The sequence below is a fragment of the Mus pahari genome, chromosome 16 (assembly GCF_900095145.1).
Source record: "Mus pahari chromosome 16, PAHARI_EIJ_v1.1, whole genome shotgun sequence".
NCBI classification, from domain to species: Eukaryota; Metazoa; Chordata; class Mammalia; order Rodentia; family Muridae; genus Mus; species Mus pahari.
The window spans coordinates 49,667,879-49,693,910 of record NC_034605.1 but is presented as its reverse complement, the minus strand read 5'-3'; the positions used below and the strand labels follow the sequence as shown (position 1 = coordinate 49,693,910).

The 26,032-nt window shown below is 47.0% G+C and overlaps 1 protein-coding gene across 7 annotated transcripts in view; it reads left to right on the top strand.

The window, feature by feature from the left end:
- Window positions 1-26,032, top strand: part of Kif13a (kinesin family member 13A) — a 179,550-nt gene that overhangs the window by 121,729 nt on the left and 31,789 nt on the right. For all 7 annotated transcript variants that reach the window (XM_021216077.2, XM_029547707.1, XM_029547710.1 and 4 more), the window contains exons 17-25: window positions 3,496-3,709; window positions 4,878-5,040; window positions 10,640-10,780; window positions 11,483-11,632; window positions 14,340-14,501; window positions 16,635-16,808; window positions 19,652-19,803; window positions 21,664-21,796; window positions 22,710-22,856. In XM_021216077.2, coding sequence (XP_021071736.1) covers window positions 3,496-3,709; window positions 4,878-5,040; window positions 10,640-10,780; window positions 11,483-11,632; window positions 14,340-14,501; window positions 16,635-16,808; window positions 19,652-19,803; window positions 21,664-21,796; window positions 22,710-22,856 — 1,436 coding nt within the window. The remainder of the gene's footprint in view (window positions 1-3,495; window positions 3,710-4,877; window positions 5,041-10,639; window positions 10,781-11,482; window positions 11,633-14,339; window positions 14,502-16,634; window positions 16,809-19,651; window positions 19,804-21,663; window positions 21,797-22,709; window positions 22,857-26,032) is intronic.

Sequence of the window (26,032 nt, the reverse complement as noted above, 5' to 3'; positions counted from 1 at the left end):
CTTTGGTATCCTGACCTTAGGCACCAGACTTCCTACATTTTGAAATGATTGACCTGAGGAGAGTGAAGTCGGGGTATAGCTCAGTGGTCAGGGTGACCGCCTAGTGTACACAAGGCCCTGGGTCCATCCGCCACAGCACTGGAGGAAGGAGGGGGAGAAGAGTAAGGGGGAAAATTAAGATGCCAGACTCCTGCTACTTGGTTGATGGGTGCATGAGGCAGGTACAGCCAGAGAGGGGAGCTTTTTCTATAGGCCCAAGATGCTGTGACTCAGAGTTGGTGGAAGCTAGTCATCTGCTTATCTGCTAAGTTAATGGTTTGAAACAGTTGTTATCTGTTAGTCACAGGATGTTAGCTCAGACGCAGAGGTGGGCAAGGGTTGTCTGTTCCAGAGGGCTAGCACTAGCCTAGGACCTGAAACATGGCAGTCTCTCCACAGTACTGAAATTCTAATCAGCCAGGCATCAGTCTCTGTAGACACGGCTTTGTTCCATGAGTTCTCATTTACAGAACCCGCTGCTGGTCACACAGCATATTTTGTGCAGTGGGGAGTAGGGGAGAGAGGTGAGCATGTATTATTTATTAAATATTATTATAATGTCCCTTGTGGCTAGAAATCTCATTCCTAGGCTCTGATATAGTTGAGGCAGAATAGCAGGCAGGACAGCAGTGTTTGGAAGAGAGAAAAAGCCATTAAGAAAGAAACTCGCGGATCCTATCAAAAATATCAGCCATATTAGAATCTCTTTTCAAAAGAGGCAAAGGAATCAAACTGATTGACAGAGAGAGAAATATTATCAAAGATCTCCCAGGCTGGAGAGATAGCTTAGCCAGTACTTTCCTTCCCATTAGAAAGACCTGGGTTTGGTCGCTAGCACTCACATTTAAAGGAAGAACAGCATAGACCTGTAATCCCAGCACTAGAGAGGCAGACAGAAGGGTCCTGTAGCTTGATGGGCAGCCAGTCTAGACTAACTGGTGAGCCCCAGGCTAGTGAGAAACCTGGGTGTGTTTCTGGGGTGGGGGTGAGATGTCTAAGCAGGGTATTTGGTACTAACCCTGACGACCTGAATATGACCCCCCAGATCAGATCATACATGGTAGAAGGAGAGGACCAACCCTTGCACGTTGTCTCCTACCTTCACGGACATGCCACAGCATGAGTGCACATGCACACATGAAATAAATAAATGTTTCTAAACGTGGTCAGCGCCTGAGGAATGACTCTCATGATTTACCTCCGGCCTTCACATGCACACATATCCGCACGCATCCCACCTCACAAACATGCATGCACACATGTACGTACACTCCCTGAAAAAAAAAATCAAAATAAAAGTTAAAGAGAAATAAGAGAGGGGATCAGAGGAGGGCTGTGTCCGGTGAGCCCCAGGAGGGGACCTGGAAGTCTGGCTTGGGAGGCTCAAGCACAGGACTAAGTTATTTTCCTCTCTGTATCTGCATCTTGGTCCATGGCTCCGTTTGTGCCATATTCCTTTGGCTGCTGGTGCAGCTTTAAGCAGCCTGCCATGCAGCCTCTTAGACGAGGAACCTGGGTTGAGATCCTGCCGCATCAGCCTCTGGGGTCACATGTATTTCTCTAGCACAGAAAGCAGGAGTGTGGATTAAATAAGTTCCTTAGGACCTGGGCAGTAAAAGTCAATGGCAGGTTTTGCTTAGCATGAACAAGGCCCAAGGTTCAATCCCCAGTGTGTTATTCGGGATCTTGTCACCAAACCCTGTAAAACCGTTTCTCAGTGATGAAAACTGATGTTGCTTTGAAGAAAGAAAGAAAAAGAGAGAGAGAGAGAGAGAGAGAGAGAGAGAGAGAGAGAGAGAGAAAGAAAGAAAAAGAATTTTCAAGTAATCTGGTTGTTTGTTTTGAAGACCCTGAACTTTGATGAGTTGCCCATAAGGAGCAACCTTCAGGATAAAAAACATCGTATCAAATGTTCATCAAGTTGTGGTTGACTAGCCAGCTTCCAATCAGAGCTCAAAATCTGGTGTCGTCATTGGTTGCTATGTGACTTTGGTCTTCTATGTGATTTTTCTGAGCCCCAGTTTCCTCGCAACATTAAAATGGAGATGCCATTGCCCATAGGGAAGGAGGCGGGGTGGGGGTAGGGATGGGGGGGCTGAAAGATCATGCATGGGGAGTCTGTCCGGTCCCTGCACTTGAGATACAACCAGTAGAGTCAGTGTTGGCATGGCGGCTGTTATTTCATATTAAAACAACTCACAGCGTCTTGCAATTACATGGAACTGCTCGGTTTTGCTTTGTTTTATTAACTTTGTTTTTTAAGGCCAGTGTGTTCTCTTCCCTTACGTGCTAATATAGAAAGAGTACTGTGTTATGCTTATTGTACAAACTGATGGGGTGTTTTGGAAGAGTCTAATCGATAGCCGTGATCAGGTGATTTAAGAAACTTCTCAAGTACGTCTCCCTTTTTTTTTTTTTTTCTTCCTGGAAATTAAGCTGAGAACGGAATAGGACTGTAGCATGGGCTGTCAGGGCTGCAGGAACATGCTCGCTGTGAGGGACTGGTCTCCCTTCCTCATAGGGTTGTCAAGTGGGCCAACTTCTTCGCAGACCGCTCACTTATGCTGTGTGTGACTTGGTTCATGTGCCATTGTCTGGATCTGGTGTCCAGCTCATTGGTCATCACCACACTTGTGCCCTGCCCAGCCAGTTGGCTCCTCAGAGTCAGAGTCAGGCCCCACCTGTACCACAGCTGTCCATAGAGGTCTATCTGTTGTCTCTACGTGTTTGTCCCTGGACCACTAAAGGACCAAAGGGACGGTGTTTCTACTCTTTTCCTTCCTCCCTCCCTCCCTTCCCCTCCTTCTCTCACCTCTCCTCCCCCTCTTCCTTCCCTCCCCTCCTCCCTCCCTCTCTCCCTCCTTTCTCTCTCTCTCTCTCTCTCTCTCTCTCTCTCTTTCTGTTAATTGCCCTCTTAGGAATTCATACCTGAGAATATCCACGCCCTATACCCAGTCAATATTTTCAAAGGTACACTGTGACCCCCTCCCCATCCAGGGAAATTCAAGAGCAGGGGAGTTCACAGTCAGCAAGCTGAAGCCCGTCCATCACATGCAAAAGCTGTGTTCAGTGAGTGTAAAGGTCCCGTGCTATAGAGATGAACTCACTAGGCTCCTAGCCCTGTGCCGTCCTGGGTTTCACAGTGGTTTGACATCCGGTTCCTCCCCATCAAACGCCGAGGAGGTTTATGACACAGACGGATAAACATGAGGGTACACTCAACCCACTGAAGAAGGGAACAGTGGGAAAGGTTTACAGTTAGCTGAAGTGTCACCCAAAGCCAAACCAGGAGGGTTTCCCCTGTGAGCCCTCAGCCCTGTCACAGGAAGCAGAGGACCAGGCGAGATTCTGAGGCAGGGCCTGTTTCTGGCTGGAAGAGACCCCGAAGGGCACCCGTGTAGATGCCCGCCCCTATCCGCCGCTTACGACCCCGCGCCTCTTCTCTTGGCTCGCCAGACCCGGTTCAGAATGTGGTTCAGGTCCTGGAGAAGCAGTACCTGGAAGAGAAGAGGACCGCCCTGGAGGAGCAGCGGCTCATGTATGAGCGCGAGCTGGAGCAGCTCCGCCAGCAGCTCTCGCCCGAGAGGCAGCCGCCCCGTGGCGCCGCAGACCGCCTGGCCTACAGCAGCCAGACTGCCCAGCAGAAGGTGACCCAGTGGGCCGAGGAGAGGTGAGGATAGGGGCTGCGGGGCTGGAGAGGCCTGTGAAGGGAGGAGACCTGGAAAAAAGGAGATCGGTGGCCCGGATCTAGCTTGGCTGTCAGCGTTTCAGAGATACCACCCGTCCTAAGTCATTCGCAGTCATGCCAGCTACCACAGATCACCCCTCCCCCCCAACTCCCTAGTCCTTCTAGTGCCAAAGTACAGGGCTTAGATTGGTGGGCCCTGAGACAGCAGAAGTGTGAGTGACTCTTGCGCAACAGTCTGAATACACAGACAGAAGGTAGGCAGGGAGCTGGGTGGTTCCTGGCTTTTCCTTTCAGAAGGAGGTTTTGGCACTTGAAAGCCAGGCCTTTTCCCACGCCAGAGGTGCCCACTGCCACTGAGAACACCCCTAGTTCCAGGGTTGTCGACGGGTGGCTTAGCAGAAACAGGAAGCTGGAGGGGAAGGGGAGGCGCGTTCGGAAGCCTATGAGCAGGCTGTTTTGTTGAATCTGGAAGTGACTTCCAGAGGCGCTGAAAGGGTTCAGTCGAAGCCTGAGGTTGAGCATGTATGAGATGACAAGCAGGGCCTGTCAGAAATGGCCAGGGATGCTTGGAAGGCAGGAGGACTGTCATGTGGGCCTCAGTAGTAAATAAATAGGGAAGGAGGGACAGAGAGAGGGAGGGGGAGGGAGTAGAGGAGACTGCTTGTGGACGTTGTACATCGTGGTGCGAACTAGGCTCCGCACCACGATGTACAACGTCCACAAGCAGGAGGGGAGGGGGAGGGAGGGGAGGGGAGGGGAGGAGAGGAGAGGGGAGGGGAGAGGAGAGGAGAGGAACAAAATATTGTGGCAGCCCTGGCTGGTCTGAAACTGGCTATGTAAGCTGGCCTTGAACTCACACAGATCTGCCTGCCTCTGCTGCCAGACATCCTAGGATTAAAGACATGCACCACAATACCCAGTGCCTGGGTTTGTGTCTTTGTTTAACACCAACCCTCAACCCCTCAGTGTTTTCCCTAACTGTAGTTCTCAATGAGCGACCTATTTCTGGACAGGAGAGAAAACTCCCTAAAAGTAGTTCTGTAATTGTCAGTGGTATTGGTTACCGTTTCCTGACAGTCCCATACACTGAGGAAGGAATGGAACTCCGGTTCACTTCGCCTGTGTGTGTTTCTTTTCTTCAACGTTACAGGGATGAACTCTTTAGGCAAAGCCTGGCCAAGCTTCGAGAGCAGCTGGTGAAAGCTAACACTTTGGTGAGGGAAGCCAACTTCCTGGCAGAGGAGATGAGCAAGCTCACCGACTACCAAGTGACTCTGCAGATCCCTGCAGCCAACCTCAGTGCCAACAGGAAGGTAGGTGTGGCCCTAAGGAACGGGACCACATAATGGAGGGTAGTAAATGCTTCGGATTAGAATCTAGAGGTCATCTCTGTGGGCAGGTCCTGAGGGGGACCAGGGGGTGTCTCTGTAAGCCTTCGGGTTGGTATTTACCTGTGGGTAAGCATGCTGGGTAAACGCCCTTAGAAAGGATGGAAACAGAAGGCTAGGAGTTGGTGGCGCACACCTTTAACCCAGGTTCTCAGGAGGGAGAGGCAGGCAGAGCTCTGAGTTCGAGGCCAGCCTGAGCTACAGAGGAAGTTCCAGGACAGCCAGAGCTACAAGAGAAACCCTATCTTGAGAAGAATGAGGAGGAGGGAGAGGTGGAGGAGGGGGGAGCAGGAGGGGGGAGGAGGAGGGGGAGGAGGGAAGGATGGAAGCATAATTTGGTGGCAGAAGGACTTTCTGACTTAATCACTTCCTTGAAAAGATTGAAACTAGTGACTCAGAAGATGGCTTAGCTTACAAGCTTGATGACCAGGGTTCAATTCCTGGCTCCCAAGTAAGAATGGAATGAGACAACTCACAGAGTTGTCCTCAGACCTCCATAGGTTCACAGAGCCCACCCGCATCCACCCATCCACAGTAATAATAGAGGTTTCAAAAGAGTGAAGTTAGGCAACCATGTGTGTAGATGCATGTATATACATACATGTGTAAGTAATTATGTCTGCTTTCCTTCATGCACACACCCCCTCTGCAGTGGGGTATATGGGGACGCTTGCTTGTCCCATCTTTCTCTGAGTGGACTCTCTGAGAAGGAGAGACATCTTGAAAACCTGCTATCACACACACACAGAACTCCTTAGAGCCATCTGGAGGTCTCCTATCCTTACAACACAAAGAGTTTGCTGTAAGAGAGAAAGCTGGAAGAAAATAAATTTTCATCTTTTTTTTTTTTTCCTGCCCAGTCAGCAAGTTAAAAGGGAAGTTGTGTGTTGGGAGTAGAGAGAGAGAGGACTCGCTCAGGTAACCACTTACTGCTCTGCCTGAGGACCAAAGTTNCTGTGTTATGCTTATTGTACAAACTGATGGGGTGTTTTGGAAGAGTCTAATCGATAGCCGTGATCAGGTGATTTAAGAAACTTCTCAAGTACGTCTCCCTTTTTTTTTTTTTTTTCTTCCTGGAAATTAAGCTGAGAACGGAATAGGACTGTAGCATGGGCTGTCAGGGCTGCAGGAACATGCTCGCTGTGAGGGACTGGTCTCCCTTCCTCATAGGGTTGTCAAGTGGGCCAACTTCTTCGCAGACCGCTCACTTATGCTGTGTGTGACTTGGTTCATGTGCCATTGTCTGGATCTGGTGTCCAGCTCATTGGTCATCACCACACTTGTGCCCTGCCCAGCCAGTTGGCTCCTCAGAGTCAGAGTCAGGCCCCACCTGTACCACAGCTGTCCATAGAGGTCTATCTGTTGTCTCTACGTGTTTGTCCCTGGACCACTAAAGGACCAAAGGGACGGTGTTTCTACTCTTTTCCTTCCTCCCTCCCTCCCTTCCCCTCCTTCTCTCACCTCTCCTCCCCCTCTTCCTTCCCTCCCCTCCTCCCTCCCTCTCTCCCTCCTTTCTCTCTCTCTCTCTCTCTCTCTCTCTCTCTCTTTCTGTTAATTGCCCTCTTAGGAATTCATACCTGAGAATATCCACGCCCTATACCCAGTCAATATTTTCAAAGGTACACTGTGACCCCCTCCCCATCCAGGGAAATTCAAGAGCAGGGGAGTTCACAGTCAGCAAGCTGAAGCCCGTCCATCACATGCAAAAGCTGTGTTCAGTGAGTGTAAAGGTCCCGTGCTATAGAGATGAACTCACTAGGCTCCTAGCCCTGTGCCGTCCTGGGTTTCACAGTGGTTTGACATCCGGTTCCTCCCCATCAAACGCCGAGGAGGTTTATGACACAGACGGATAAACATGAGGGTACACTCAACCCACTGAAGAAGGGAACAGTGGGAAAGGTTTACAGTTAGCTGAAGTGTCACCCAAAGCCAAACCAGGAGGGTTTCCCCTGTGAGCCCTCAGCCCTGTCACAGGAAGCAGAGGACCAGGCGAGATTCTGAGGCAGGGCCTGTTTCTGGCTGGAAGAGACCCCGAAGGGCACCCGTGTAGATGCCCGCCCCTATCCGCCGCTTACGACCCCGCGCCTCTTCTCTTGGCTCGCCAGACCCGGTTCAGAATGTGGTTCAGGTCCTGGAGAAGCAGTACCTGGAAGAGAAGAGGACCGCCCTGGAGGAGCAGCGGCTCATGTATGAGCGCGAGCTGGAGCAGCTCCGCCAGCAGCTCTCGCCCGAGAGGCAGCCGCCCCGTGGCGCCGCAGACCGCCTGGCCTACAGCAGCCAGACTGCCCAGCAGAAGGTGACCCAGTGGGCCGAGGAGAGGTGAGGATAGGGGCTGCGGGGCTGGAGAGGCCTGTGAAGGGAGGAGACCTGGAAAAAAGGAGATCGGTGGCCCGGATCTAGCTTGGCTGTCAGCGTTTCAGAGATACCACCCGTCCTAAGTCATTCGCAGTCATGCCAGCTACCACAGATCACCCCTCCCCCCCAACTCCCTAGTCCTTCTAGTGCCAAAGTACAGGGCTTAGATTGGTGGGCCCTGAGACAGCAGAAGTGTGAGTGACTCTTGCGCAACAGTCTGAATACACAGACAGAAGGTAGGCAGGGAGCTGGGTGGTTCCTGGCTTTTCCTTTCAGAAGGAGGTTTTGGCACTTGAAAGCCAGGCCTTTTCCCACGCCAGAGGTGCCCACTGCCACTGAGAACACCCCTAGTTCCAGGGTTGTCGACGGGTGGCTTAGCAGAAACAGGAAGCTGGAGGGGAAGGGGAGGCGCGTTCGGAAGCCTATGAGCAGGCTGTTTTGTTGAATCTGGAAGTGACTTCCAGAGGCGCTGAAAGGGTTCAGTCGAAGCCTGAGGTTGAGCATGTATGAGATGACAAGCAGGGCCTGTCAGAAATGGCCAGGGATGCTTGGAAGGCAGGAGGACTGTCATGTGGGCCTCAGTAGTAAATAAATAGGGAAGGAGGGACAGAGAGAGGGAGGGGGAGGGAGTAGAGGAGACTGCTTGTGGACGTTGTACATCGTGGTGCGAACTAGGCTCCGCACCACGATGTACAACGTCCACAAGCAGGAGGGGAGGGGGAGGGAGGGGAGGGGAGGGGAGGAGAGGAGAGGGGAGGGGAGAGGAGAGGAGAGGAACAAAATATTGTGGCAGCCCTGGCTGGTCTGAAACTGGCTATGTAAGCTGGCCTTGAACTCACACAGATCTGCCTGCCTCTGCTGCCAGACATCCTAGGATTAAAGACATGCACCACAATACCCAGTGCCTGGGTTTGTGTCTTTGTTTAACACCAACCCTCAACCCCTCAGTGTTTTCCCTAACTGTAGTTCTCAATGAGCGACCTATTTCTGGACAGGAGAGAAAACTCCCTAAAAGTAGTTCTGTAATTGTCAGTGGTATTGGTTACCGTTTCCTGACAGTCCCATACACTGAGGAAGGAATGGAACTCCGGTTCACTTCGCCTGTGTGTGTTTCTTTTCTTCAACGTTACAGGGATGAACTCTTTAGGCAAAGCCTGGCCAAGCTTCGAGAGCAGCTGGTGAAAGCTAACACTTTGGTGAGGGAAGCCAACTTCCTGGCAGAGGAGATGAGCAAGCTCACCGACTACCAAGTGACTCTGCAGATCCCTGCAGCCAACCTCAGTGCCAACAGGAAGGTAGGTGTGGCCCTAAGGAACGGGACCACATAATGGAGGGTAGTAAATGCTTCGGATTAGAATCTAGAGGTCATCTCTGTGGGCAGGTCCTGAGGGGGACCAGGGGGTGTCTCTGTAAGCCTTCGGGTTGGTATTTACCTGTGGGTAAGCATGCTGGGTAAACGCCCTTAGAAAGGATGGAAACAGAAGGCTAGGAGTTGGTGGCGCACACCTTTAACCCAGGTTCTCAGGAGGGAGAGGCAGGCAGAGCTCTGAGTTCGAGGCCAGCCTGAGCTACAGAGGAAGTTCCAGGACAGCCAGAGCTACAAGAGAAACCCTATCTTGAGAAGAATGAGGAGGAGGGAGAGGTGGAGGAGGGGGGAGCAGGAGGGGGGAGGAGGAGGGGGAGGAGGGAAGGATGGAAGCATAATTTGGTGGCAGAAGGACTTTCTGACTTAATCACTTCCTTGAAAAGATTGAAACTAGTGACTCAGAAGATGGCTTAGCTTACAAGCTTGATGACCAGGGTTCAATTCCTGGCTCCCAAGTAAGAATGGAATGAGACAACTCACAGAGTTGTCCTCAGACCTCCATAGGTTCACAGAGCCCACCCGCATCCACCCATCCACAGTAATAATAGAGGTTTCAAAAGAGTGAAGTTAGGCAACCATGTGTGTAGATGCATGTATATACATACATGTGTAAGTAATTATGTCTGCTTTCCTTCATGCACACACCCCCTCTGCAGTGGGGTATATGGGGACGCTTGCTTGTCCCATCTTTCTCTGAGTGGACTCTCTGAGAAGGAGAGACATCTTGAAAACCTGCTATCACACACACACAGAACTCCTTAGAGCCATCTGGAGGTCTCCTATCCTTACAACACAAAGAGTTTGCTGTAAGAGAGAAAGCTGGAAGAAAATAAATTTTCATCTTTTTTTTTTTTCCTGCCCAGTCAGCAAGTTAAAAGGGAAGTTGTGTGTTGGGAGTAGAGAGAGAGAGGACTCGCTCAGGTAACCACTTACTGCTCTGCCTGAGGACCAAAGTTTGGTTCTTAGCACATACATGGTGGCTCACTATTATCTGGAACTCCTGTTGCGGGGGATCCAATATCCTCTCCTGATTCTGAGGCACCAGGGACACATGTGCACATACATGTATGCAGGCAAAACACACATGTACCATAAAATAAAGTCTTTTTTTTTTTAATTTAAGAAAGTTAGGGAGTATCTTTTTGGTCTTTGGAGTTCTATGTCCACAGACATAGGCATGTGCATACCTTCTTTCTGTATATGAGAATTTTTTATAGTCCCTTTCTTCTTTAAGATTGATGGATTGATTGATTGATTGATTGATTGAGACAGGGTCTCATTATCACACGCTGTCCTCAAACTTACTATGTAGCTACGGATGACCTTGAACTTCTGATCCTCTTGTCTTTACCTCCCAAATTTGGTCATTACCGGCATGCAGCATCACATCTGTTTTAGATGATGCTGGGGCTGTAACCCAGGGCTTTGGGCTAGATAAGCCACCTGAGATAAGCCAGTGTGCTAGATAAGTCAACTGAGCCACCTCCCCAGTCCTCACGGTTGCATCTGTGTAACAAAAACTTGAAGTACCCTTGTAATTGAATAGTAGTCAGAATGTGATAAATCTATGTGATGAATTGCTATGTTGCTGCTGAAAAGCAAGATTATGAAGAATATCCAAAGAAAGGAATTGCGAGATGAATATACGAAGATATATATAGAAAAGAAAGACCAGGGTATTCACTAGGTGGTAAAGTTTAACTGTCTTTTGTAAGCTTACAACCTCACAATAACATATCCGGTCTTTAACTGTGAGGGGGCATGTCGGAATCATGTCCACTCTGTCTTACCATCCTGGTACAGAGAGGCGCAATCGTCAGTGAGCCCGCCATCCAAGCCAGGAGGAAAGGCAAGGGCACCCAGATCTGGACCATTGAGAAGCTGGAGAATAAGCTAATTGATATGAGAGACCTTTACCAAGAATGGAAAGAAAATGTCCCCGAGGTAAGAGAAACAGAGCATGAAGGAGATTTGGCCGAATGAAGACCTCAGATATAATGGTTTGGTCATTTATACTAGGGAGATAAAATGTGATCTTTAAGAGCTAATCGCGCGTGATATGGTCCAGTGAACTCGGAATCCAGGAAAGCCAGGCAGGTCTTAGTTTGCGTTGTGCTCTTTGTGTCTCAAGGGAAAAGAGGAGGAAAGAAGTCGCTCTGAGCGTGCGCAGTCGCTCTGCGCTATCAGTCCGTGTCCTGGAAAATTAGACTGGCGAAGCCAGTGTGGATTTCATCTTCATCCCCGTCTGTGCATGTGCCCCTAACTGTCTGTACCCCTAGCTGTGTTCAGGGCTGGGTAGAGTTCTGAAGTCATCATAGCGAATGTAATGTTGAGTTTTGCTTTTAACATTTGATGTTAGTAATAAAAAGGAAAATTTGGTGAAGGAATTGGTAAAAGTCACAGGGCATGACATGAAGCAGGCTGCAGGCGTGGGGTGAATGAAGCTGGGGCTCCTCTGCATGAGCGTCCCCTAGCAAATACGCCCCGCTCGTGTGCTGGGTCTCTGTGGGCACGATTCTGATTGTACTTGTTTATTTTTACGAATGTTTCCTCTATAAACGTTTTTAGTGCTAATTTGAAATAACATGATTTAAGTTGATGTGTTGTTTCCTGACCTTTCACCCAATATCCTATCCTTCTTCTCAGGCCAAGCGGCTCTATGGGAAGCGAGGTGACCCTTTTTATGAAGCTCAGGAGAATCATAACCTCATTGGTGTGGCTAATGTGTTTTTGGAATGTCTCTTCTGTGATGTGAAGCTTCAATATGCAGTACCCATCATCAGCCAGCAGGGGGAGGTAAGGACCCACCAGCCCCTAGGAAATGACAGGGTAGGAAATTTTGTTTAATCTCTTGCCTTGAGAGAAATCAAGAAGTGTTGTGTGTGTCTGTGTGTGTGTCTGTGTGTGTGTGTGTGTGTGTTGCTCTTGTTTTATCCCTCTTAATATAAGTCAGGATTAAGACATTATCTTAAAAGATAACACATTTCATATTTGTGGTTCAAATTTTTTTTTTCTGTTTTAATTTTGGTAATAAATTTTGCTCTTTGCTCCATATTAATTTTTTTCTTTTAAAAACCACCTCCAATGCTATCCATCCATGTCAGTTCCTTCCTAGCTCGTAGATGTCCTTTTCAAGGTTTTACTTAGTTTCAGGAGTGGTGGTATGTCCCTTTGACCCCAGCACTCAGGAGACAGAGGCAGGCAGATCTCTATGCCATCCTGTTCTACCCAGGGAGTTCGAGGCCAGCCAGGGCTGCAGAGAGAGCCTGTAAACAAACAAATGGATGAGTACACTAAATAAAAACCTGGAAGGATTATTCTGAAGTCCTAAGAAGCAAAGAAACCCTAAATAGCCTTTGTTAGCCCCCTTTAGACAGCCATATTTCAGCAGTGTGGGTGTGTTTGCCCTTTGTGGGCCTTGGACATGTTAGAAAACATTCATGTGGAAACTTTTAATTTTTCCTTAGGTCCATTTTCACTTTGACAATTTTATTATTTGATTCTACTATGGCTACAGAAAGACTCAAATAAAATGAAATCCACCCAGGATCCCTCTACCCAATGCCATAATAAGATTGTCTATAGTCCCTTCTCGTCTCTTTGTATATTTGCACCACATTTAAACCAAACCAACCCTGCAAAGTTACCCGTTTTTCCCATTTTGTATTCTGGAGTGGCCATTGTGTTATGTGAAAATGTGCTCTTTGGTTTATTGGTTCCCAACCTAATTATAGTGGAAACATACCTGCACCTCTGACTTTGGGGTATTCGGTTGCTTAGTCTATCTTCTGTCATACTTAGCACTACATGGCTCTGATCTTGATAAAAAAAAAAAAATGTACTGGAGCGCCCAGGTGCATATGTCTATTTAAGCTTGATGTGTGTTCCAGCATACCGCCCTCCAGAAAGACTCCATTTCTCTTTGTATTCGTTGGCGGCACAGGGATGATCACTTCTTGTGCCCCCCTTCAACCCCCACCCCGCCACACACACACACACACACACACACACACACTACAGTGTAAGATTTTCCCCAGAACCCACTGGCTGTTTGCTGGTCTCCCGTGTTCTGCAGTCTTAGACACCATCTTCTATAGGTAAAGGTGTGAAAGCTGTGAGTCTCAGATTCAGACTTCTACCCAACTCGTCAACTGATGTCTTTCTCTTTAGTCTCAATCCTTAACTTCCTAGTTTGTTTTATATAATGTGCAAACTTGAACTACAAAGTTATTCCTTGGGGTTCTTAGAAAAGGGTATGGTTTACAAAGGGAAGCTGGGAATAAACCTGCGTTCCCAGGTGGCATAGAAGTGTATGTGTGTGTGTGTGTGTGTGTGTGTGTGTGTGTGTGTGTGTGTGTAAGAGCTGAGACTTTCTGGCTAATTCTGCCCCGGTGACCACCAATGTTTCTCTCATGCTAAAAATACAACTTAAGTGGCCAACGGAGCCAGTGTCTGAGGCCCTTTTTAAGGGCCTCTTAACCTTGAGTCCCTGGCAGGCTCTGGGTATCTGAAATTATATCACAAATATACTCAGGGGGCCCATAGATAGCTCAGCAGGGTAAAAGCCCTTAGCCATGCAAGCCTAATGACCTGAGTTCAGTCTCCAGTTCTCAGCGTGGAGAGAAAGGACTTCTAAATGTTTCCCTCTGACCGTCACACGTATGCTGTGGCATGCTTACACCCGTACACACGCACACACGCACACATGTAAATACATAAATATGTGTTCAGTCCTCAGACAAGCACCGTACGAAGCACTGCACTTCTGCCTCTGTCGCTTGTCAGATGTCACCAGCTGGGTTACTCTCAGATCCTTGGCCCCGGTGCCAGTTGGTACATGGAAGTCTGAGCATTAAACATAACCCTTAGCCTAGGGTGGTGGCTTATCTCTGCAATCCTAGTCAGAAGCTAAGGCAGAAAGATTGTGCATTTGAGCAGCCTGAGCCATCGCCAAAAGAAGAAAGGAAAACTACCATACTGGACCTGTTCCTATGCACACCCAGCACCTACACCTTTCTGTTACGTCGACGGCTCCATCCTGTTATTGGCTCTCATTTCTCATTCTCTTTCTGCATTTAACCATGATTCATTAGCAAAAGAGCCCACTCCCTGATGTCCCAGGAGGCTAGATCCCTGATGGTGTGAATAGATTTTCCAAGCATGGTTTCAAAGAAATGCATACGCAAACAAACACAAAACTGAATGTTCCAGTAGAATATGATAGCTCCTTGCCCGAGCTGAGGAAAATGGATACACCTAAGGAGAGTTCTAGAAAGCAAGTTGGGAGGGGGCAGATTTGGTTCAGAGTAAGAAAAGAGGGTTGCAAGGGCAAGCGTGGGCTTGCCAGGCTCTGGGTGGGTGGGGTCTCCTTCCTGGAGGTGGCTAAGGAAGGAGAGTCTCCCACTGCTGGAGATGGACAGCCAGAGCTGTAGAGTGAATTTCTGTCTCCAGCTAGAGTTGCCCAGGGTATACCTTTGAACTATGCTCCTGTTCCTTGACCCAGGTTGCCGGGCGCCTCCATGTGGAGGTGACGCGCGTTACAGGATCCGTTCCAGAGCGCGTGGTGGAGGATGACTCTTCAGAGAACTCTAGTGAGAGCGGGAGTCTCGAAGTGGTCGACAACAGCGGCGAAGTTATTCACCGGGTCAAAAAGCTGACATGCAGGGTGAGAGAGCGGTGATCCGGGCTCACGTAGACCCTGGCAGTGCTTGATGAGAGGGACTCTCGTAGACCTTGGGAATGCCGGATGAGAGGGCAGTGGTCTGAGCTTCTGTAGACCCTGGCGGGTGAGGGGTCAGTGATTGGCAATGCCAAGCTATACCCACAAAGTTTGATACGATTTCATTTAGCACCATGCAAGTTTAACTGTCTGACAGGAGATGTGGCTGTGAGCAGTGCTTTTTCTAGAATTCTCTTATGTCAATTGTTTGAAATCTCCCATAAAGGTGCACCCTCTGTATTTTGTATCTAGACAAAAATGATTTCCTGATGCCTTCCACATACTCAAATCCTCTCAAGTCCCTTACGCCCTGTGCTTTCGTATATTCTATACACATCCTTCTATATACTTTAAATAATCCCCAATAGAATAGCATGCAGTGTGGTACAAATATGGTGTGTTTGTTACATCACAGCACCAGTTAGCTTTGTTTTTAAGATTTTAGGTAGTCCTGGCTATCCTGAAGTTCACTATGTGGACCATGTATGCCTCCAATTCAACAGAGATCTGCCTACTTCTGCCTCCTGAGTGTTGGAATACTCACCATCACACCCAGCATCAGTTGGTTCTAATTTTCTCTCTGACACAGCATAGAATCACCTGATAGAGGAATTACATTGGTCAAATTGTCTAGTAGGCCTGTCTGTAGGAGATTGTCTTAATTGTTAATTCCTATAAGAGAGCCCAGCCCACTGTGGGAGGCACCATTCCCTTGGCAAGTGGTTCTGAGCCGTACGAGAAAGCTAGCTAAGCATGAGCCAACCAGCCAGCCAGCCAGCAACATTCCTCCATGGTTTCTCCAAGTTCCTGCCTGGACTTCCCTCAGTGATAGTCTGCATCCGATCAGCGGAAATTAATTCTTTCTTCCCCTAAGTTGCTTTTGGTTATGGTTTTGTACCACATCAACAGAAAGCAAACCATAAGTTGCTTAAAGAATAATGACAAGATAAAGTCTACATGCTGCCAGGAGAATGTAGTTGTTTTGGGTGTATCTGGTCTGTTGGTTAAACCACAGATGTCAAATCTACAAATACAGAAGGCTGTGTATGTGGCTGCATGGGGAGTTTATTAGTGAGTTGTGGTTTTTTCTAATAAAAGTCAAATCTGTATCAGAAGCTAAGTCCTGAGTAAATTAGACAGGAATGTGTTTGGGGTTCCTTTTTTTTTTTTTTTTTTTTCTTACTAAGTTTGTATTTTGTCGTTAGAAAACTGTGGTACAGGTTTTGTTTTAGATGAAACACTCAGGATGGTGGGGTGACTCATCAGGAAAAGAGGCTTGCTCCCTAGCCTAAGAACCGGAGTTTAGTCTCCAGAACCCACATGGGAAAGGAAAGAATCAACTCCTGTAGGTCTCCCCACACACGGCACATGTGTACACACACCAACGCCCATGCCTATGTGCTCACAAATACAATAAGGAAGTAGAAATGTTCTTACAATTGGAAGATGGGTCCATCCACTAGCCATGATGGTACATGCTTTAGTCCCACCATTCAAGAGACAGAACTAGGCAGATATCTCTGAGCTGAGGCCTCCGTGGTTTATAGTTTTAAAAAGGCTGGGCTGGGAATACAGTTCAGTCTGTGTGAGGCGCTAAGTTCTCTGCAAGAATAGATGGATGGATAAATAGAAAGAAAGAGAGAAAGAAAGAAAGATGGTAGATAGATAGATAAAAAGATAGATAGATAAAAAGGTAAATAGATAGATGATAGATAGAAGATAGATGATAGGTAGATGGTTGATAGACAATAGATAAATGATAGAAGATAGATAGATGATAGATGATTGATAGATGATAGGTAAACAGATAGATAATTGATAGACAACAGATAGATGATAGATAGTTAGAAGATAGGTAGATGATAGATAGATGATAGATTGACAGATAGGTAGGCAGATAGATCAATCACAATGAATGGTCTCAAATATTTCCAAATGGTGGCTCAGTTATGTAGCCCTGGCTGTCCTGGTATCGAGCCCCTGACTTGCCCCCTCTTAGAGACGACTGAACTATGGACAGGTACATACTTTCGTGTTTCCTTTTATGAGACACATAATTTATTTTTTAAATCTCTTCAGGTGATAATTAAAGAGGCAACCGGGCTACCCATAAGCCTCTCAAATTTCGTCTTCTGTCAGTATACGTTCTGGGACCAGTGTGAGTCTACAGTGGCTGCTCCAGTCGTGGACCCGGATGTACCCTCCCCGCAGTCCAAGGATGCCCAGTATACGGTGACCTTCTCTCACTGTAAGGTACGGTACCAGGCCAGAGGTGACACTCCATGGTGACGTGTGAGCTCTCTCGGTCAGTCTCCAGCACCAGAAACGCCCACCACAGAGCCACCGTTAGCTGCATGATGGGGCAATAGAAATGGGCAAGGTCTTTTAAAAATATGGTTTTTATTTATAAATAAAGAATAAAATGTTTGTGTAGTTTTTGCAGTGAACTCTGAAACATTGTGTGTAATTCTGGGGTTTGAACAGGACACCTTCCAAGTGTGTGGACATTGTTTTTTTTTCTTTCTTGGTTGTTTTCAAGGACTAAAACTTCCTCATAAATATAAAAAAAAATAAGAGAGTTTTTATTATTACCCGGCAGCTTCGGCATTTTAGTCCTTTTCTCACTCAGCTCCCTTTCCTTGCCCCTCCCCCTCACACAGAAGCCCCTCTTCCCAGCGGGTCCCTCAGCTTCCACACCATCTCTTGCTGTGTCTGTCAGCCGCTGCGTCCAGAGGTTCATGCCTGAGCATGGGTGGAAGGTGATGGGCTGACACATGGGGTGACCTCCTGTTGCCTACACCGCTGAAGGAAATAACACCCCTTCTCCCCAGATTTGTTAAATCACTACAGAGTCCTGCTCCGTAGCTCAAGCAGGCCTAGGACTCGCTATGTAGCCTACCCCACCCTCCAGCTCATGACGGTCCTCCCACCTTGGCTTCCCAAGTGCTGGGGTAAGGGAACTGAGTCAGCCAGATCACAAACTCAGAGGCAGGAGAGCCTATTGCAAAAAGAAAAGTGTGCCCTGTAAGGTTTTTTTTTGGTTTTGTTTTTGCTTTTTTTTTTTTTTTTTCTCCTTTTAAATATAATATATCTTATTGGGCTTTGTAAAGTTCAACTGTTGTGCATTACAAATTGAAATAATTTGGGAACATTTAAAAGGAAATCTGAAAAAAGCAATCCTATCTTTCAGTCTTACTCTGCACAGGCATAACCACCAGTGATATTTCTCCTTTTCATATATTACCTTTGCTTTCGTTGTATTTTATATTCTCTGGGATGGAGGCTGCTGAACTACTATGCCAGCCTTGGGCTACTGGGCCCGCTCTGTCCTCCTGAGTGGCTGAGACATCACTGGCATGACCCTGGGCCCTGCCACATATTTTAATAAGCTATTTCCTGTGTTTCTATCTCACCTTTCTGGCTTCCGCCGGGCACTGTCACCTAATGAGTGCTTAAAAACAGACTCTGCCCTCTGGTGAGGCTCCTCCCGGATGGCCTGTCCACACTGACTCTCTGAACATTGTGTCTGTTCTTTCTGGCTCCAACTTAGAAAACAAATTCCTGTGACCACCTGTAAAATGTCCTACGTACAAGGCTCTCGGGTCTTTTCTAAAATAAGGCTTGCTTACCTACTCACTCGGTGGATATGAGTGTTCGGCCTGCGTGTCTGTACGCATGCCATAACCACGCCCAGTGCTCCCAGAGGCTGGAAGAGGGCGTCAGCCTCTAGAGCCAGTGTTCCCAGTAGCTTTGAGCACCCTGTGGGGGCTAGGAACCAAACCAGGGTCCTCAGGAAGAAGAACAATTGCTTTAAACCGTCGTGCCATCCTCCCTCACCCTGAGCCTACATGTCTTGACCTGTAGTTGCCAAACCACATTCTCAAAAATCTGTAGTTAGAATGTTTACCTGCAATATTTCTTTTTTTTCTTTTTTTTCTTTTTTTGCTTTTTCTCTCTTTTTTAAAAGACTTATCTATTATTATATATAAGTTCACTGTAGCTGACTTCAGACACACCACAAGAGGGCATCAAATCTCATTATGGGTGGTTGTGAGCCACCATGTGGTTGCTGGGATTTGAACTCAGGACCTTCGGAAGAGCAGTCAGTGCCCTTACCCGCTGAGCCATCTCACCAGCCCCCAATATTTATTTCTTAATACAAATTAGCAAACAAAGTTATAGGCCTTATTATGGCATTTTCTTTTTCTTTTTTTTTTTCTTCTAAGATTTATTTTATTTATATTAGTACACTGTACCTGTCTTGAGACACACCAGAAAAGGGCATCAGATCTCATTACAGATGGTTGTGAGCCACCATGTGCTGCTGGGAATTGAACTCAGAACCTCTGGAAGAGCAGTCAGTGATCTTAACCACTGAACCATCTCTCCAGCCCTGGATTTTTGTTTTGTTTGGGTTTTTTACTTCTAAAGTATGTAAGCTTGGACTAATGGACAGTCATGTTTCTTTTCCTTCTAAAATTGTGGGTCTGTCTCCAGATGAAATAAGAAAGTGGGTGGTATAAAGTTCAGTCAACTTGATAGCTGTTTCTGGAAATGAGTCAGACAGAACCGCACCTGAGACTCTGCTCGGGCGCCCCAGGAGGCCCGTGGGAAGGAAAGCGGCTCGGCTTTGAGCCTGCGGAATGTTCCGGGTGACCTGCCACAGTTCTCAGGGAACCCTGTACATTTGCACGATTGTGGGTTGGTTTTGTAGAGTGAGAAATTGCAGTGTGACACTCAGGAGCATGACCCTACACCATGGAGGAATTGGATAGTTGGAGTCCCTTACTCAGTAAGTCTCCAAGTGCAGCAAGGGTCGCCCGGAGGTCAGAATGGCTCATAGGAGCTGACTGTGAGCCAATGGAAGAGAACCCAAATCCTGGCTTTGCACGAAAAGCCAGAAGTTGGAATTCAAACAAGTTGCTTTCTTCATTAGACCCAGGTCACCTCCTAGGTCCCTTCCTGACCTAATACCCCGGGGGCCCTTCATGCTTTTCTACAAAGACAGAAGAGATGGGGTTTACGTTTGAGAGCAGGTAAGTGGGTACCATCATGTCTGATTCTCAGTGCGCTCTCCTGCCTTCTGCTTGTCCCAGGACTACGTGGTGACTGTCACAGAAGAGTTCCTGGAGTTCATTTCTGATGGCGCGCTGGCGATTGAAGTGTGGGGCCACAGGTGTGCTGGGAACGGAAGCCCCATCTGGGAGGTGGACTCCCTCCATGCGAAGACAAGGACATTGCATGACAGGTGTGTTCTTGCTGTGAGCATGAGGCCCAGGAGTCAGGACCAGCTTGTGACCATAAGTGAGATTTCAGGCTTTAAACCCTAGGGGTTAGAACAAGTTGTTCATCCTTTGAGGTCATTTCCTCCTTTTAAAATTAGAATTCAAGGAGGAGCAGGCAAGCATCAAAAAAACACTGTGCAGAGTGAGTCGTGGCAACAGGAAGCTGAAATAAATGTTGTTTATGTAGGGAAAAAAAATCCTTTATTTCACTTTACATCATACACAAAAATTGCTATGAGACAATCATATATTGATTTTTAAAGTTCTTATTACATTATTTATTTGTGTGTGTGTATATATATATATATATATATATATATATATATATATCTTTTGTTTGTTTTTGGTTGGTTGGTTGAGGTTTTTTGTCTTTTTGTTTTGGGGTTTTTTTTTTGTTGTTGTTGTTGTTATTGTCTTTTTGGAGACCTGATTTGGCTATTGTTTGAGCTGGCCTCATTCATGGCAGTCTCCTGCCTCAACCTCCCAAGTTTAAAGTCACAGGTATGAACCAACATGCCCTGAGTTTTTGTCGGCGTGGTTGTTTTAAGCAAGTACTCGAAACCTGATCCATTTAGCCTCAGACTTGGAATCCTCCTGCCTCAGGTAGTGCTAGGATTACTGGCATGCACCATGCTTCCTGCATAAGGGAGAGGTCTTTACAGCTTTGAGATCATCTCAGGTTCTCAGGCCACGATAGCCAGAGTTAGGGAAAACTTCCATGTTGGACTTAGTCTACATTAAATGCACAGTATAAAAATAAACAAGCAACCGCAAGAGGAACTTCCTAATGTCTTTATCCTTTTTATGGCATTTCTAGAGACTGAGCGTAGGTCTTTCCGCATGTGAGGCAAGGGCTCTCCCATCAATCCCCAGCTCCAGCCCTAAAATCGGCAGTTTCATAGAAAGTTGATCATTTGACTCTTCTGTGACCCAGCAATGCACACCTAGGTGCTTACTGGAGAGAGATGAAGATTTAAGTCCACAAGTAGTGTTCATGGCAACTTTACCAGTATACCCAGTGTCCCAGTAAGCCCAGGTATCTTTCAGCAGATGAGTAGGAAAATTACTGGATTATTCATCCAAGAGCACATTAGTCAAATTTTAAAAATAAAAGAATTGGTCCGGTGGTGGTAGTGGTGGTGATGCAGTGCATGACTTTGATCCCAACACTCGGGAGGCAGAGGCAGTAGATCTCTGTGAGTTCAAGGCCAGCCTGGTCTGTAGAATGAGTGCTAGGACAGCCAGGGCTACACAGAGAAACCCTGTCTTAGAAAACCAAGATAGATAGGTGGGTGGGTGGGTGGGTGGGTAGATGGATGGATGGATGAATGGATGGATGGATGAATAGATAGATAGACAGACAGACAGATGTGGGGCCCTGCATAGTGGCTTATGCCTTTATGAGTCACAGCACTCAGGAAACAGGTAGCAGATTATCTGTGAGTTCAAGGCCAGCTAAGGCTATCTAGAGAGACCCTGTCAAAAAAAAAGAAAGAACCATTTATCCATGTGCCACGCGATATAAACCAGACTCAAGAGTCCATACCACATGGTTTTGTTTTTAGGACATTTTAAAACAGGCAGAGCTAACATGAGTTTGCCAAAGCCCCTGGGATTCTACACCCAACCTGTGTCCATCACTGAAATGTAAGGTCTGGTTTGGTTAAACAGCCTAAGAGTCCGTACCACGGGGTCGCGTGAGCGCAGAAGGAGGAGGTAACCACGGTGCCTCCTGCTCAGAACGTGCTCAGTGGTTGGCTTCCTGACTCTTGCCCGGGGTGCCCCTGGATGATGTATTGCTTGCTGGGATGTGGTTTCTGCAGGTGGAATGAAGTGACCCGAAGAATAGAGGTGTGGATCTCCATTCTGGAGCTGAACGAGCTCGGGGATTACGCGGCTGTGGAGCTTCACCAGGCGAAAGATGTCAACACCGGCGGCGTCTTCCAACTCAGACAGGTACGAAGTTCATCCGAGGGTTCCCACTGCTGTGAAGGGGCACCATGACCAAGGCAGCTCCTAGAAAGGCAAACAGTCCATTATCATCATGGTGGTGTGTGGACAGACATGATGCTGGGGAAGCTAAGAGTTCTACGTCCTACATCCTGATCTGAAGGCAGCCAGGAGGGGACTGTCACACTGGCCAGACTTGAACTTATATGTGACCCCCAAAGCCCCGCCTCCACAGTGACACACATCCTCTAACAAGGCCACACCTCCTGATAGTGTCACTTCCCATGGGCTAAACATATTCAAAATACCATGAAGTATTTCTTGGGTTTTTTTTGGTTTGGTTTGGTTTTCTTCTTTACTTTTTTTTTTCTTTAAAGATTTATTTATTTTATGTCTGTGAGCACACTATAGCTGTACAGATGCTTGTGAGCCTTCATGTGGTTGTTGGGAATTGAATTTTTAGGACCTCTGCTCACTCCGCTCGGCCCTGCTCGCTCAGTCCCTACTCACTCCGGCCCAGAGCTTTATTTATTATTATACATATGTACACTGTAGCTGTCTTCTGACACAACAGAAGAGGGTGTCAGATCTCATTACGGGTGGTTGTGAGCCACCATGTGGTTGCTGGGATTTGAACTCAGGACTTTCAGAAGAGTAGTCAGTGCTCTTACACCGAGCCATCTCGCCAGCCCCCTCTTTATTTTATTTTTTATTAGATATTTTCTTTATTTACATTTCAAATGCTATCCACCACGAAGTTTTTTGATGGTTTGTTTTTCATGTCTCTTCTCTACTCCGCTCTTAGAGTTCCTGGGAATACCCTAATTATTTGTCTGTCTGTTCTCAAGCCATTTCCCCTTGTTTCCTTCCCCTGTTCCCATCCCCATTCCTGGCATCTTTACTGCCTTCACCTCTGCAGGGTCACTCCCGTAGAGTGCAGGTCACAGTGAAACCTGTACAGCACTCAGGGACACTGCCACTCATGGTTGAAGCCATCCTATCAGTATCCATTGGCTGCGTGACCGCCAGGTCCACTAAACTGCAGAGAGGGCTGGACAGTTACCAGGTAAGACACGGGTCTGAAGTACTATGTACCGAAGTCTGTCTGGGGTGTAGCTTGCTTCGAGAGTGCTTACCAAGCTGGAATCTATGCCCAGTATTTTAGAAATTGTTATTTTTTTTTTTAATTTAAAAAAGATCAAGGGACTACAGCGATGGCTCATTGGTTAAGAATGCATACAGCTCTTACAGAGGACCCAAACTCAATTCCCAATGCCTATGTTAGACAGCCCATAACCACTGGAAACTCCATCTCCTGTGGGTCTGACACCTTCTGGCCTCCAAGGCTCCTGCATGCACATACATGTACCTACACTCAGACATATATACACACACACACACACACACACATATATATATATATATATATATACATATATATACATACATATATATGTTAAAAATATAATGTATTAATTAAAAATGAATAATTAAACATTTGCAGACAAAGATTGATGTAATTAGAAATCCTATTTGGAAGGACAAGAACCTGGACAGCGCACCTTCCCCCAGGTCTTATCTCCACTGTTGCCTTTCTCTGGATAAAACGCTGTGTTGGACTGATGTGGTTAGTAAGGTTCACGTCTTAGCGCTCTAGTGGTCACCTGCTTTGGGCTGCTTCCCATTTCACACCCTGCCCAGTATATGTGAACGTTACCGCTGCCCCGATCCTCTTGGACTGGTACCAGAACATTGTTCCTAAATATCGTCACGTTAAGCCAATCTTTACGGCTCTCTTTTCATCACTATAAAAACTACGCGCGGGGGCGGGGCTGGAGAGATGGCTCAGCGGTTGAAAGCACCGGCTGCTCTTCCAGAGGTCCTGAGTTCAATTCCCAGCAACCACATGGTGGCTCACAACCATCTGTCATGGGATCCGATGCCCTTTTCTGGTGTGTCTGAAGACAGCTACAGTGGACTCATATACATAAAATAAATAAATCTTAAAAAAAAAAAAAAAACCTATGCACATGATCACTTTGTCCATTAAATCTTCATCCCTAAAGTCCACTGCTCTCATTAAGAAATGAAAAAATGCTGGGTATGGTGGCACGTGCCTGCCATCCCAACACTTGGAACATGGGGGCTTCTTAACTGCAGCTACATAGTTTGGGGCTAGCCTGAGCTACATGAGACACTGGAGGGTGGGTGGTGCAGAAAGCTACTCTGCCCCAGGAGAATAAACGCGAATAGCTGTCTTCCTACTATGGTATGGGATCCAAAGGACTGGGTACAGTCGGACTGGGGTCCCCTCTTGTCACACGTGATAGAGAACATCTCTCTGACTTGCAAGAAAATATCTCCCTCCGTTTTTCTGAGGAGTCTGGGTACCAGCTCGGCCAATCCTGAAAAAATGGTTATCTTCTACTATGGTTTCTTTCTGTTTTTGTGGTGTTGTGGCAGACTTTTCTGAGAGCTGGAGATCATTCAGAGTCCTGGGGCTTTTTTTTAGACTCTGCCCTCCTCCCTTTCTGCCAAACATCTCTGCGGCTCAGGGTCTACATGCGCCCTTCAGATAGAACAAAGGACGAGGAGATGGGGTCTGTGGTCTGGGGCACTTTTCTACCATGCTTGTGTGTTTATAGTAAAGAATTGAATTATGTTTATCCTCGCTCTAGGGCACAGCCAGTCCCTCCCAGAGCCAGTGACTCCTAGAGTGGCCACAGGAGTGGGTAGTTGGGATGAGCACAAGACTCAGAGTCAGGAGACCCAGGTTCTCCATCCACTTCCTGGTTCACTTAAACACTGAATTCTTCCTTGTCTAAAATGATGAAGTGAACTCTTAATTCTTCCTGCAATAAAACTGTGGCTCAATCCACCTCCAGTGTCAGATCAAACATGGAGTTCAGGTAACTTAAGCTTTGACTTCCACCAAGAAAATCATCAGCTATGCTAACCGCTCCCGATTTCGAGAGTTTGATAAGAATTCTTTGCAGTTTTTAAATTTGGTATTATTTCACTTTATGTGTATGGGTGTTCTGATTATGTGTATGTCTGTGCAGCATGGTGTGCCTGGTGCCCGTGGAAGCCAGAAAAAGGTACTTGAATCAGCTAGAACTGGAGTTCTGGGTGTTGGTGAGCCACCATTTGAGTGCTGGAATCAAACCAGGGTCCTCTGGAAGAGCCACCAGTGTTCTTAACCACCGAGCCATGTCTCTAGCCCCTGTTCATAGTTTTTAAAATAGCTTTACCGGTTGAGTTAAAACTGATTTGGGGTGGGGATGGTGGAGGGAGCTGGGCATAGTGGTACACACCTCTGGAAAGAGATGCCTGGTCTACACATTGAATTCCAGGCAAGCTAGGGGGATGTCGTGAGGCCCTGTCTTAAGAAACAAATAACAACAAAAGAACTGATGTTTTGTTTAAAATGTGGATTTGAAAGAATTAACTGTAGCCCGGTGCTTTGGTTCTTAAAAACACCCTTTCCTGGGCTGGACGGTAAGACACATGCTTATGATAAACATGTGTGAGATCCCGCCCTTAGTCCTCGGCACCTCAGGAGAAAAGCTCGTGCTAGTCACAAGAATCCAGCTGTGGTCCTGTTCCTTCCCTTACCATGTTCAAGGTCATATCTAGAGACTGCCATGGGCTCAGTACTTTACGAGCTTGCTTGCTGAAGCCAATACACTGCACAGCGATGTTGTAGCCTGAAAGCTCAGGCTAGGTTTGGGTTGATGAAATTAGCTTTTTAGTCTAAAATGTGATGCTATGTTTTAGTTGTCCATTCTTTGACACAAAGAAAATCAGTTCATGATAAATTCTTTCAGCCTTCAGCTACCTCTTAATACATTCATCTTGCAACTGCTAGTAATAATATAACGGGCTTTAAAAGACATGTATTCTGAAGTGTACATGTGAAAATGACTGTAACTACATTTTAATGACTAGTATTTTCTCATGCCACTAAAAAAGGTTGTTATAAGTTTAAATAAAAGATTTCACTGGGCATAGCAAAGCATTCCTGTTATCCCAGAATTTGGAAGACAGAGGCAAGGGGACCAGTGTAAGTTCAAGGCTAACCTGGTCTACATAGTAAGTTCCAGTCCAACCATGGCTGCATAGTGAGACCCAGTCTCTAATGTGATGATAATAATGATGAAGAGGAAGAGGAGGAGGAAGAGGAGGGAGAAGGAGGAGGAGGAGGAGAAAAGAAGAAGAAGAAGAAGAAGAAGAAGAAGAAGA